Source organism: Crocodylus siamensis, chromosome 1 (assembly GCF_052110815.1).
Source record: "Crocodylus siamensis isolate JL-2025a chromosome 1, ASM5211081v1, whole genome shotgun sequence".
Lineage (NCBI taxonomy): Eukaryota > Metazoa > Chordata > Crocodylia > Crocodylidae > Crocodylus > Crocodylus siamensis.
Window position 1 is genome coordinate 57,690,700 of NC_143395.1, and position 14,723 is coordinate 57,705,422.

The window sequence follows — 14,723 nt, forward strand, 5'->3', positions numbered from 1 at the left end:
TGTGAGGGAGTCTAGATTGTAAAAATTTAGAGATGGGGAAAAATCAGAGAGGCTATTCATATGTAACTTCTTATAAGCCCATGCAAAATGTAGGGTTAGTTGGCCTTGCTTAGTCAAGCAAACAGAAATTAGAAGAATAAAGACTAGGAAATGTTATTTTCTTGCCATGACTTTGGAATGAACACATTGCACTTGCACTGCAAAACTAAAGCACAAGAGAAATGTACTTCATACTGCAACATAAAATGAAAGCTGAATTGGCTCAATTCCTGGCAATTCTGAAGGGGGTTAGATAGAACAAGATTGAAAAGAAAGTCTATCCTAAAGATGGGCTTTTCAGAGGAGCTTGAGGGTTTTAAGAGCATGACATTCAGCAGCCCAAGGGCCAGAATATAAAACATGTTTGGTTTTAGCTCAGCATTGCATTATTTTACTGGCTGATGTAGGTGCTTACAAACCTAAGTCATGTGGGCTCAACTTTTAGCTCCAGTTTTTGTAGATGTTTGCCATGAACTTTATAGTAATTTGCTATAAACATTATTATAGTTTCTACTACTGACTCTATTACATGCGTAGTTAATCTTTTTAATGATTCATTGAAGGACTTTATTCCCATTTCCCTGTTCCAGTTTCATGAATATTTATAGTGTAATAGTCATTTCTTACTTCTGTAATGCATTTTCAGTGTAGTCATGTCTTCCTTCTGTAATGCATTTTTTGTGACTGTTAGAACAAATAGTACAGAGCCAAACATTAATATCAATTTTTTATGCTAGAGCAAATCTGATGTCAGTGGAGTTATTCCAGATTTATATTTGTAACTTGTGTAAATGAGATCAGATTTGCATTCACTCTGTATAACTAGGTGCATGTGTGTATGTGCATGCATGCCTGAACAAAAATGTGTGTTTACATCCATATATATTTAGTTGTAATATGTTGCATGCTAACCTTTTAGTCTTTAAAGCAATGCATGATTATAGTTGTCTTTGCTTATTTAACATTGCCCATATTATCTGTTTTTTCTCTTTATTATTGTAAGACATTTTCATCAGTTTCATTCAGCAAGCTCCTTGAGACGTGTGTATAAAAACTACTAGTGAGTTATACTATCTGTGTTGTTTTGATTTTAATAAAAAACATGAGTAGTTATAGTACCTTTTAACACTGATCATGTTTTCTTGCAAAAATATTGTGGAATATCTATCCACAATATTACCATTAAAGTACTCATATCGTTCATTGTTTTTCTTTCATCATTTTGAGGAACTCTAGTGTAGTGTTAAAGCTGTTGTGTGTTTAACTATTTGTTAATAGTGGCAAATATGCCATGTAATAATTTCCCTTCCTTACCCGACGCATTAGAAAAAATTTAACAGATGTCTGAAAAGGAAGTGCCAGAAACGTGTAGATAGTTGTTTCTTTCTTTTTTTTTTTAATCTGACTATTTTTTATATTTATCTTTTAGTGACATTCCCAGGATCCCTGAGAGCTCCCATCCTCCATTAGAGTCTAGTGAGTACATGGCTTGTTCCTATCTGTGCACATTAAAAATCCCAGTTTGTTGCCTATACCTATTTGTAAACTTAGCAATGAAATTAAATTAATAAAAGCAAAAAGAATATAGTAGATAGAATTCAAACATGGGCAAGATTCTTCCATGGTAGCAAGAAAAAAAAAAGTCTGGTGTTTTCCATGACTGTCTGGTGTTTCCATATCAGCCCTCTGAGAAAAGGCTGAAGAAGTATCCTCCATTTACATTTAAGGAAAATATGGTAGAAAAGTTAAAATAGAGAGTTGCAAAGGCTTCAGAAGGTGTTGTGAGTTCTTATTCTTGATTGTCCATCCCAGGTTCAGTTTCCTAAACCAGGAATCTAATCTTACCCTAAAATTAGATGTCATAGGATTGTAAGAGACCTCAAAGGTCATCTAGTTCAACCTCCTGCACAAACACAATATGCTATTTCTCTAGTATTCAAACAGGTGCCTAGCCCATCTCGTCTTGAAACCTCCAATGAAGGAATGTCCATAGTTTCCACAGGCACCTTGTTCTGTCTTCCTGCTCCTCTGACAGTTACAAAGTAATTTGTTTTTTTCCCCCTCTGAGATTTAACCTAAGTCTATCTACTTGGATGTAATTTAAAGCCATTACCTCATGTTCTGTCTCCTTCATCAAGGGAGACCAATTTTTCTGCTTCTTCAGAATGGCAACCTTTCAAGTATTTCAAAACTTCTGTCATGTCCACCCTTTTCTTCAAAATAAACGCACCTCATTTTCCCATCCTTTCCTCATATCCTCATATTGCTTGAATTCCAGCTATGATTTCATCTTTTTTGTTCACCTCTGGCTCCTGTCCTGTTTCTGCACCTCTTCCTTAAATTGCAAAGCCTAAGCTCAGCTAGAGTCAACTGGTTCCTAAACCAATGCTGAGTGGTACTTTCACATAATCTCCTATTTTATACAGGAAACATGCCTGGAAGTGAAACACAAAATAAATTTTTATGTTTTGGTGATTGTAGCACATTGCTTGCACCTATTAAGTCTGTGATCCACCAATGCTCCTCACCCCACTCTACACTGATCCTTCTCAGCAACCTTATGCCCTAGTCAGTTCCCTCTCATTCTGTATTTATGCATTTATGGTTTTTTTCTGCATCTAGCACTCTATATTTGTCTTTGTTGGATTTTATTTTGCTGTCTAGTGCCCAATTCTGTAATTCAGCAACATCCTTTTGAGTTCCTGTATTATCCTTCAAAGTGTTTGCAAGTCTTCCCAGTATCACCTACAAATCTGAACAAGAAGCTCTCTATTCTGGTATCCAGGTCATTAATGAAAATGTTAAACAGCACTAGACCTAGAACAGACCCTGTGAATACTGCCCTGCCCCTGAAGCATCCTTCCATTCTGATATTGATCCATTTATACTTACACTTTGCTTACAGTTATTCAGCCAATTATAGAAATAATTGGGATGAGTTCTATCTATCTCAATGATTCTTCAGTTTGTCAGGTGGGACTAAATCAAAAGCCTTACAGAAGTCCCCATGTATTACATCTGTTGTGTTCCCTTCCTCCAAAGTTATCCTGGCGAACAAGAAAATCAGGTTGATTTTGAATGATTGGTTCCTAATGACCCTACATTGACTATTAGTGATCCCCTTCTTCAGCTATTTACAAACTATTTTAAGATTTCCTCCAGTAATTTCCCAGGTATTGAAGTCAAGTTCTCTGGACTCTTTTTCTTCTTTTTAAAGATGGTTGCTATTTTAGCCATGGTTTCTGAAACCTTGCTTGACATCCATAATTTGACAACTATTGTAGCAAATGGCTCTAAGATTTCTTCAGTCAGTTCCTTTAGCACCCTGGCATGAATTTGGTCAGGTCCTACACTCAAGACTGTTAAGAGCTTTCTGTTGTGCTCATCATTTGTCATGATTTGCATGGATTTCATTTGCTGTTGGGGTTAGGGGTCAGAGTTTGTTTTAATTGTGAAGACTGAGGCAAAGTAGTCGTTGAGCAGTTCTGTCATCTTTGGATCTTTTGTTAGTAGAGCTCTCACCTACAGTGTCCTTAAGAAAAAAAAGTTGTGAAAAAAGTGCTTTTTGTTGTACCATTTGTGTGAGTAATAGCAATCTCAGTTGGATAAACTATAGAAGTGTAGTAAAGTACACAGCTGGAATATCTTTTACATTCGATGCTTTGTCTTACTGATATATCTCACAATGATTCTATTACTTGGCAATGAAAAAGACGTGTGAACAAGAAGTATTATGTTAGCCAAAAAGTGTACCCTTATCCTCCAAAATTTCTAGTTACATTCTAGGGTTGGATATTAGATGGAAAAAATCTGTGTAGGCAATGTTCTGTTTAATATGCTTGTTACTGGTGTGTCAGTACTGCATGAGAAACCTACTAACTATATGTCTACTTACACTGGACTAAAGGTTGCCATACTCTTCTGTAGAGTCCTAATAAATTTGGTTTTGTGAAGATATCAATCTAGGAAAGACTGTGTGGTGAATAATTCCTTCAGTACAGTGGTTTTCAAACTTTGCAGTTTGTTAGTCTCAAAGCACCCCATGGAAAATGCTATGTGTTCACGACCACTGATTTTTTTGACTATGGAAAAGTAGTAGTGCTTCTATAGCAAATAATTCAGAAAGACCACCTCAGGTCATAGTGTCTTCGACACTATAGTTTCATGTTTGAAGTCTCTGGGTTTATCTTGTGAATCGGGTATGTGTTTGCACACCTGATAGTGCTAATATCATGCCATCGCACCCCAGAAAGGAACTCAGGTACTTGAGGGTGCTGGACCATTATCCTGGATGGTAAAGTCTGATTTAGTATATCTGTTTAGTGCATTACAGTTGTTTATTCACAACTGCACTCCATTGCAGTTTACACCTATAGATCAAATAGCAGCAAACTTGCTAAGAATATCTTTGCTTTGTTATCCCTCTCCTTAGAAAAGGTGTACACCATGTCAGACTATGCTAGCAAGCACTGGCATGAAAACACACACAGCTTGCTTGGTTTTTATCTCTATGTACTGACAGCTGAAAAACTGTTACCTAGCTTCTGTCTGAGCAGTTTGGGGTAAAACCTGGATAAAATACATCCCCACCCACAAGTATATGGCTTTTTTCAGTATGTGTTGTGAACAAAGCAGGAGTGAGTGAGCAGAACACAGTGTACACATATCATATCTCACCATCCACATTCCTTTGAGTCTCCCCTGAGGCTTGCCCATTCCCTAAGTAGAGGAAGTTCAGCATTTCTCCCATTATGGAAATTATCAATATAACTACATGGCCCCCCAAATGAGGAATGTACTTTAGAAATAATTTCCATATGAAAATTTGGGGCACCTGAAAATGATGTTTTTTATTAAACTTAATGAGTTTAATATACAGCCAAGAGGTTAAATGTGATAATCTTGTGCATTTGCTTAGGTTTGTTTTATATAGATCTTCATGCTGTTGATTTGTAAATTATTTTAACTTTCACTCTAGCTAGTTGTGGTTTTTGAAGCATCTGAACAGAAAAAGGAGTTGTGAAAGGAGGAAGAGAGGGGTATATTGGTGAGGAGGATTGGGATAGAGAAAGAGGCCAGCATGGAAGGAAGAAGGTTTAGCCTGAAAAACAAATGAAGCAAGCAAAGCAGGGGGGTTGAAATTAGGAGAGCCAGTGAAGAAGTCATGGTGAAGGAGGCAAAAGCAATGAAATCAGTCTGATTAGAAGCAATCTCCCATTAAAGTTCTGGCCTGCATTCTCAGCTAACTTCAGTGCAACTGTGGTGATTTGCACCAGCTGGTAATCTGATCTTTTTGCATGGAGGTGTGAGGAGTGAGAAAAACTGACAGTCCCTTGAGATGCCCAAGCGATTACAATGTATGAGGTGGTTGTCTTAGGGGCTGTGGTGAGTCTGGTGTGAATGGTGATTTTGAACACCCTGTACCTGTTGATTTTGAGCAAAGAACCAGAAGTCCAGAAGGCTACTGAATCCTACTTCTGTGCCAATGTCTCATGCTATTTGAGAGAATTAAAGCTAATAATTAACCATAGATGGAGAGAGTGGCTTCACCTGGAAGGGAAGAACATCTGATATTTTATCTTAAAAGAAATACCAAAACTTAAATATAACTGAGATATTACCTGCATGCAAGTGTGCATTCACTTTTTAAAAACTGGCTTAAACCAGGGCAAACATATGTAATAATCCTGTTTCTGTTTGAGATGCTTACTCTGATTTAATTTAACCATTTTCATAAATGACTTGAGCTAAAATGAAATATGCCTGGTTTTAACTGAAATAGGAGTGCCCTTACTGTCTTTTTCTCTGGTACTATTAAATTAATTTAAAATCATGCTCTTAATTTCAATCAGTGAAACACTAAAGCATAAACCACCTGGGAGGGAACTATTCAAAAACTAAAGCAATTTAGAGTTCATGATCTGCTGTCCATATGTGCATTCCTCTGTACTGTCCATATGTGCATGCATCTCATGGACTCAAACTCAGATTTTCTTTGTCTTTAATATTACCCATGCAGTGCACACAATTGGTGGTACACATTTTCCATTCTTAAGTTCCTGTCAATCGCTTTCTGCTTAAGGCAGGGCTTCTGTTTTCTAATTAAGGTATCGTTTTTGGCCTACAGTCTCATTTCAAACCTTATTAATTTTCTCTACTCTTTAGTCTTCAATTGTCCTCAGTTGACATTGCTGTCTATTTTTTTTACTCATTTCTCTGCCTTCCTTCTTTTTCTTTGCAGGGCAGAAGGTGTCTTGGACTGTGCCATGTAGCCTCAAGTCAGTGAGACTCCATTTTTCCTTCTCTTAGGCCTTTGCTTCTTGTTATAGTATGGATTCTTCTATATATCACCTGTTTTCAAATTCTGTCTGTCCTGCAACAGGAGCATGAGTTGGAACAGTTGCATTCCTACTGAACAGGGCCCTTTGAACAGGAGCAGTTGCATTTACTTGAGTGTGCCAAGTACTTGAGGACTCACAAATCCTTTACTTTCTGGTCTAGGATGGACCACAAAGCTTGTTCTGGTTTACTTTTTCAGTAAATCTGTTGGGTCAGCCTTGGATACCAAATCTCAAAATTCACCTGACTGCATGTAATCCCCAATAGCATCAGCAGCAGAGAAGTGCTCCTTTGGTAAGCCCAATCTGAGAGAGAGTTTGAGGGGAAGGTCCCATCACAGGATTCTTGAAGAGATGCTCTTTATCATCACCTTTCTTGTCCACTTCCAAGACTTCACACCCCTATATGGCTTCTGATGAAATTCAGAAGTATTCTACTCCTGGCACCCAGGTCCAAAGTTCCTACTCCTTTCATGCTGCAAAGAGACAAGGAGAAGCACCTTAGGTATTTGGTAGTTTTCCCTCTGGTGCTGAGCTACCACAACACATGCACTTCATTAATGACTTCTGCTTCAGCATCTAGAACTCTGGCAGAGGCCTGTTGCCCAAGACATTGTGCAATTCTGTGGTCTACATTCCATCCATTGTTAGAAATTTTTCTCCTGGTGTCCTTCTGTCGTCAGTTATGGTCCCACCTGCTGCTACTTCAACTTTCCTTGTAGGACCCCTGCTATGGATTGTATAGAATGGTTTGGATATGGATGATCCTTCTTCAGGCAGGAGGTTAGACTAGATGATCTCAGGAGGTCCTTTCTGCTCTACTTCTCAATGATTTCTGTGACTGCAATTCTGAAGATCATAACTCCACACTGGGACAGTGCCACTCACTACAAGAGATTCTGTCATCCTTTCCCCTATCTTTTGGAAACTGCTTGGCCTACTTCTGGCAAGCATCAACCAATATCACCAGAGACTAGTGGTCATGTGTGCTATCCTGGCTAGGTATTCCAGCCAAATCAGTGTGGTGCATATCTCTAATCTTCTAATCCTGTGCTTTTTAGGGACTTTTCTCATGAGATTGTGCTTTGACAGAAGATTTTCAACCTAGCTCTAGGAGCCTTATTTGAGGTACCTCAGTAAGGGAAAGAGGATTTACAGTTATTATTTCCTGAATGAAGAAGGAAGAGCTAACTCATCTTCATCTTAAGTGAACTCAAGCTTCAGTCACAAACTCAAGTTCAAGATGGTAATACTAGTCACCATTATCTCCTCTCTGAAACTATCAAACTGCTTCACATCTCTTGATCTTCAAGATGCCTACTCTTCTGTCAATATCATGCCTTTTCACAGAAAATACCTGTGATTTGTGGTAGGCCAGGATCACTGCCTGTACAAACACTTGGTGTCTCACTTGCATGATAGCAGCTTATCTCAAGGGGAAAAGCATCTCATAATATCCTTACCCGGATGGCTGGATGGTAAAAGGCAGTTAGTTCTTCTCGTGGGTAATGGGATATTTATTTGCTATCATGTGATTGTTCCATGCCTTGAATCTCCAGATAAACCAAAATCTGAACGCAGTTCAGAGACTAGAATGTGTAGAGGCTAGTCTGGATTCACTGTCAGACAAGGTTTACCAGCAATAGGACAAGCTCCAAACTCACACTAGAGGCAAATTTGTCAACAGCTACTAGCACTTGTCTGTTTATTCTGGGACATGTGGTTTTCTGTACCCATGTTACATCACATGTTACAGACTACATCTCAGATACAGGAAAGTATTGTTTTAGTTTTTTTCTTTTCCTGGGAGACATTCCCCAAACATGGAGGTAACCATTTTTCTTCTGATCAGGTCCATTCTGCATGCTGAAACAACCTAGTAAACACCTGTAGTGAGTCTCCCATCATCATTGAAAGGCATGATGAACAGCTTTCTGTGAGGGTAAAGAGTACACACAAATAATTTCCAAGTGCAAGGTTTTGGGTTTGCCAAGAAGGCAAAGTTTCAGATCAGTGTGGTAATACAAAGCTTGCGTCCCATTTTAGGATGTCATGTCCAGATTATGACCAATAATATCACTAAAGATTTCTGTCTCAGTAGACAAGAGGGTACAAGATATTCTCCCACCATCCAAAGAGCAAAGTCATCCTTTGAAACTAGTGCAAACCTCTCAGTGGTGCACTTCCTTTACCTTTAGAATATTGAGTGGGCAGTCTCAGTGTGCACATGTGAGCCACAGGTGGAATCAACAAGTCAGTTTTTGTAGGATGTTTTTGCAGACATCAACCTCTTTGTCTCAGATTTTATCAAAAAGGTCAGATCCTTTCCCCTTTTGCTTCAGCCCAGCATTATTGTCCAATGCCTTTCTTCTCCTTTGATCAAGGAAACTTTTATATATCTTCCCACCTATGCATGTAATTCTTAAGTACTGCATAAGGTGAGGAGGGATTCCACTCATCCTGCTAGCTCTAACCTGGCCATGGCAGCTCACACCAGTGACGAGCCCTGGAACTTATCTTCCAGGGATCCAACTTCTTCTCCACATAGATCTGCATACCCTCCATACCAATAGACCAAATGCTGGATGGCTCTGGGCAGTGAGGTAGGCTTGTTTATATGCACTCATTCATAGAAAGATTGCACTAGACAAACTGGCTTTGCTAAATGGTCTAGTTTCTCTCTTTGATTTTGTATGAGGTACCACTTTTCCTCTATTTTGACTAATCTGGACTATTGCATAGATTGCAAGTTAGAGCACTTGTTCATCAGCACTACCCTTACTTTCTATCTCATCTTATCACTGGCCAATGTAAACCTGATCCCTGCCCATGGATGCCAAAGTCCTGCAGGCTCTGACTGCAGTATTCCCTCTTGTGAAACCCAGTTTCTCAGGGGAATCCAAATCTAGTACCCAGAGCCCTAACAAGCCCCTGCTTTCTTCTCTATCGGTCATCATTCTTCATGGTTTGAATAACTTCTCTCCCTATACTGTTTTATCTGGACAAGTTCTTCCTGTGACTCACTCCAAGTAGTTTCCTAAGCTAGTCACTGATTTTCAGCTTAGTTACCAGATCCATGTATTTGTCTTTCCAAACCTTTTTTTCTGAGAGCTTGATATACTCTGCAGGGAAGGACTCTGCCCTTATATCTGTACAGGACTATCAAGATATGCCTTGCAAACACTAAGATGATTAGCATGCATTCCATCAGAACCCATGCTGCATCAGTGGTCTCCTGCATGGCTCCATTTTGGACATCTGCAAAACAGTCACTTGAAGGTCCATGAACACTTTCAGCCAAGCACTACACTTTCATGTAGGCTTTCAGAACAGATGCTGCATTTGGGAAAGCAGTCTTCCCACTGTTGTTCACTTAAGACTATGACCTGCCTTCATAGCAATCAGACATCTTTTTTTTTTGGTGTTACTGAGAACAGAATGTGCCTATGGACAAGCACTCAAAGGAAAAAGAGAAGTTACTTACCTCAGTAACTGGAGTTCTTCAAGATGTTTTGTCCAAACGCACATTCCATATCCTGCCTTCTCTTCCTTAGAAGTCCTTGAATTGTCCCTTGCATTCTGGGATTCTGCAGCTGAGAGGAAATTGAAGAGAGGGAACTGCCATTTATGCCCAGAGTCAGAGTGCATGCAAAAGGGCAAAAATTTCTCTGAGATTGAGTGCTAGAGTCACATGCGTGCCCACAGTGGAATGTGCTTATGGGCAGTACATCACAAAGATCTCCAGTTACTAAGGTAAGTAACTTTACTATCTAAGAAAATTGGCTACCAAATCTCAGATCTAAAATTGACATATTTCTCTCATGCTTTTAGGTTCAAGTTCTTTTGAATCTCAGAAGATGGAAAGGCCTTCTATTTCTGTTATTTCTCCAACTAGTCCTGGAGCTCTGAAAGATGCTCCACAGGTCCTACCAGGGCAACTTTCTGTAAGTGTATATTAGTATCCAGAGAGAATATTTATCTGCTACAGTATATTTTATTGGTGGTAATAATGAGATATATCTGGATGTATTATACTATATAGGTAATACGTTGAAAGCAAAACCTTAGCTTGCTTCCATTCTTTTTGTTTAATGCAAAAAGTGTGGGACATTTGAAGAATTGTATTGCTGGCATGTCTCTTTTGTTCAGTAATGCATTTCAGTATAGGTCAGCATTAACTCATGCAATTCCCTATCATGCTAACTGAAGTTGTGCCTAACAGAGATATAATGAATAGAGTTTGATTTTTACGTGATTCCAGTCTCTCTAAAGGATTGGAGTTACTCTGTTAGCATACTGAGTTCTAGGCAGAAAACAGATTCAGAAACAACCAAATAGTATGATTCCTTTAAAAAAATGAATTCATCACATTCCATAGTGTTTGCATAACCATGTGTCAAACTAGTCAGGTTAAATGCATTTCAAAACTGCTTCAAGGGTTAGCCTGCAGAATGAGCCTTCTCAGGAGTATTTCATAGTACTAGGAACCTAGATTCGCTCCAAAGTAAGCTACAGCATTGTATCACTTCAGTAAAACAGATTTGAGATGGCAGAAATATTACTGATTGGTATCTATGCCTCTCCTACCTCCATCCTCATGCCATTGAACAAGACATGGTTTAATGAGTTAGTAACTTAAAATGCCAAAAATGCCTAAAAATGCACTGGAGAAATATGAATATTTTATTAAATAGTGTCATGGATTTTTCCAAACTGCATGAGATCAATTTGTTTAGTTTATGTATCTGAGATTATATTATTTCTGCTATTATAAACCACACTGAAATTTTGCCCATGCACACAAAAATTCTTCTGGAAAACTGCATAAAACAGTTGAACTTTCTCCCAAAAAACTGAATTACATTTGTGTTTTGGCTAATAGTATAAAGTATAGATAATTTTACATTCTTTCATTTTCACAAATAATTTCTGGTAACTTGGGTTTTTTAGGTGAAACTGTGGTATGACAAAGTGGGGCATCAGTTAATAGTAAATGTTCTACAAGCAACAGATCTGCCACCTAGAGTAGATGGCCGTCCCAGGAATCCCTATGTAAAAATGTATTTTCTTCCAGATAGAAGGTAATATAACAAGTAAAAATATATACTGTATCAAGTGAACATTTATATGCCATAGTCATACATCAGAATATTTCACTTATATTAATTCCTTTAATTTATTAAAATTTAGATAAGCCATAAAGGGTATAAAACTGTAGTAGTAGTTATTTACAGCTTTTTCTAAAACATATAAAACCACATGCATCTATAATCAGTGTCAAGCTACAGAAAATTAGCCCCATGGACATATGTCTGACCCTGGTCTCTGATGTGCAGTAAGCCTATCTCTTTTAAACATATGAGTTCAGTGTCACTTAAGAAAGGGCAAAAACAGTGTTAGCAGTGCTAACTAGATGTTAGTATGTGATTTGTTTCTGCTTTATAATTTACAAGAAATATTTATGTTTCAGTGATAAAAGTAAAAGGAGGACCAAAACAGTAAAGAAAAGCCTAGAACCAAAATGGAACCAAACTTTTCTGTATTCACATGTACATCGTAGAGATTTTAGAGAACGAATGCTAGAAATAACTGTATGGGATCAACCAAGAGTACAAGAAGAAGAGAGTGAATTCCTTGGAGAGGTGATATATACAATAACATTTCAATTACAGTAGTCACATTTTAAGTATCTAACAAAAGGCTAACATCTCTATTTTTATTAATATAATTCTATATACTGTAGTTTCAACACAGTTTAAAGCTAAGACTAAGGTTGATAAATTTCCCCCTAGATCCTTATAGAGCTGGAGACAGCACTTTTAGATGATGAACCACATTGGTATAAACTACAGACACATGATGAATCCTCACTACCTCTGCCTCAGCCATCACCTTTCATGCCCAGGAGACATGTCCATGGTGGAGAAAGCTCTAGCAAAAAACTACAAAGTAGGTCTAAATTCCATTGCTCTCCTCTTCCATTTAAATATGGGAATAATTAAAGAAGTACTCTTAACACCTGTAAGCAGTCTTTAGCATATAGTTAGTCTGAAAAAAGTGTGTATTTTTGAAGGTGAAAGTCATATTAAAGGAAAAGTATGCCAAAACTTAGTTCTTTTCTGAACACCTATAACTTTTGGTGACTTTAAAGATAAAAACAATTATTTAAAAAGGGGTATTTCTCAGAATCATTGTTTTCCAAGGTTTGTGTGATATGGTTGAAGTGGCAACTATATAAAAATATCTGCAGGCTGTAACTCATGCTTAAACTGAAAATAAATTTTATTTTGAGAATATGAAAGAAATAGGGAACAAATTGGAAATACATTTTCCAAACTACTTTTTATGATCTTTCACCAGTATATTGAGATGAGGAGGAGTAATAAATTCCAACTAGTGTGTAACTATATAGAGGCACTTTCAGGGAACAGTTACAGGAGCTGTATACTATAGTAATTGATGCATTAGATCAAACTATGCCCTCATTCTAAGTCACAACAGTTTGATTCTCACCTCATAGTATTTAAATTGAAACTAATCTTTTGACACTTAGCAGTTAAGTTAATTTTTTATTTAAATATATTTTTACATTTTACAATACATCTAGATATACAGGATATTTATTTGCCTTACTGTTGTGCAGGATCTCAGCGAATCAGTGATAGTGACATCTCAGATTATGATGTTGATGATGGTATTGGAGTTGTTCCTCCAGGTGCGTGCATGAAGAGCATGGTCCCGCTTTTATTTTTGCTTTTGCTTTTAATTATTTGTATGTTTGGGGTTTTTTTCATTCTAATATCCCAGGCTATAGCAGGTTGCTGGTTTTAGAGACTGAACTGTGGAGAAACCAGTATGATTGATTATTCCATGGTGTTGTAATCTTAAATTCATCTTAAATTACAGTGAATTAAAAATATTCCTGTATTTATACATCAATATCTCTGTATACATGTGACTAGGGATACTATCTTGAATGGTTCAAAGTTACTACCCATTGGTCTGAGCATAAGTGAAATTACAAACTTAATTGCAATAAATCCATACGAAATACTAATTAGTATTTCAATTTCCATTGCATTTTTTTTATTTTGCTTCTTGCTTAAAACACAGATCTTATGCAATCCTCCATGGAATATTTTGAAGCTGCATGACTATAGACTAAAATGCATGTTGCATGGCTCTATCTTTTATTCGTTTCATAAATCATCATGAATTATATTCCTAAATGTGCATAAATGTATAAATATAGGGAGAGAACATTAGGATTTATACATTAGGACAGCACCCTTTGTGAATTCAACATTGTAAACCATTTTGAAGAATATTTTGGATACCATACTTTTTCATAGTTCATGTTATTGTTGCCACACATCATGAGAGTGAATTTCTTGTTCACAAAAAAATTAGTGAAGAGTAGCTCTTCATCTGCCTTAGCTAAATTAGGGTTTTATGGAACTTTGTCTTGAAAGTTATTAAACACATTAAAATAGGCTAGTATTTGAAAAGCACTATACCTTACTACTTGATTATTAACATAATTCACATACATTAATTATTCATATGCAATATTACTGATGTTGGATCAATCTTTTCTTTCAGTTATATGAGTGGAATCTCAATTGTTTTCATAGGGCTATGACTGAATATGTGGGAGGAGAATTTCTTGCAAAATACATAGCAGTGGCATTATGTTTATTGGAGTGATTAACTTTCATATGTTTATCAGTTGAAACACATATATTTTATACAATTTAATAATAATAGTTCCAACAGTTTCTTTCTGCTTTTTTTGCTCATATATTTTGTGGCTGGAGCTATAGATACTTATCTCTAAGGCAACCTAACGTCGTCTTAATATAGGGCTTTTTACTCACCAGTTTCTCCTGGGCAATCATCCTTTATCTGCAGTGGTCCATTTACAGTCCTATAAAGCAGCTGCCCAAATGTTATACAACCATTTTCACTTGGATATATAGCACTTAGTTTTCACACTTAGTTATCTTAGTTTACTAAAAGAAGTCATTAGGACTAAGGTACTGCTATATATTCCTTAGTATCTTGAAAAATATATGTGCTATGTATAGCATGGGCCTCAAATACTTTCTTTCTGTTGTTAAGGCTTCTGCCATGAAAGCTGAGTTTATACTTGAGCTAACTCTTTCTAGAATGGTGTGCAGGAAGGGTATGGTCAGAAGAAATGTGATTCTAAACTTTCTCTAGAAGCTCAGGACACCATTGGAAGAAGTGAATATGTGTGTTCCCATGATCTGAACTCATAAAAGTGAACATTTTAGAAATATAAAAGGCGGGGGGAGGAGGAGAGATGGGGAAAAATGTAATAAG

General features: G+C 37.2%; 1 protein-coding gene across 24 annotated transcripts in view; it reads left to right on the top strand.

Moving 5' to 3' along the window:
- RIMS1 (regulating synaptic membrane exocytosis 1) overlaps positions 1–14,723 on the top strand; it is a 564,390-nt gene that overhangs the window by 343,234 nt on the left and 206,433 nt on the right. For all 24 annotated transcript variants that reach the window (XM_090034746.1, XM_090034752.1, XM_090034757.1 and 21 more), the window contains 6 exons: positions 1,469–1,515; positions 10,209–10,321; positions 11,328–11,458; positions 11,848–12,019; positions 12,170–12,326; positions 13,021–13,092. In XM_090034746.1, coding sequence (XP_089890872.1) covers positions 1,469–1,515; positions 10,209–10,321; positions 11,328–11,458; positions 11,848–12,019; positions 12,170–12,326; positions 13,021–13,092 — 692 coding nt within the window. The remainder of the gene's footprint in view (positions 1–1,468; positions 1,516–10,208; positions 10,322–11,327; positions 11,459–11,847; positions 12,020–12,169; positions 12,327–13,020; positions 13,093–14,723) is intronic.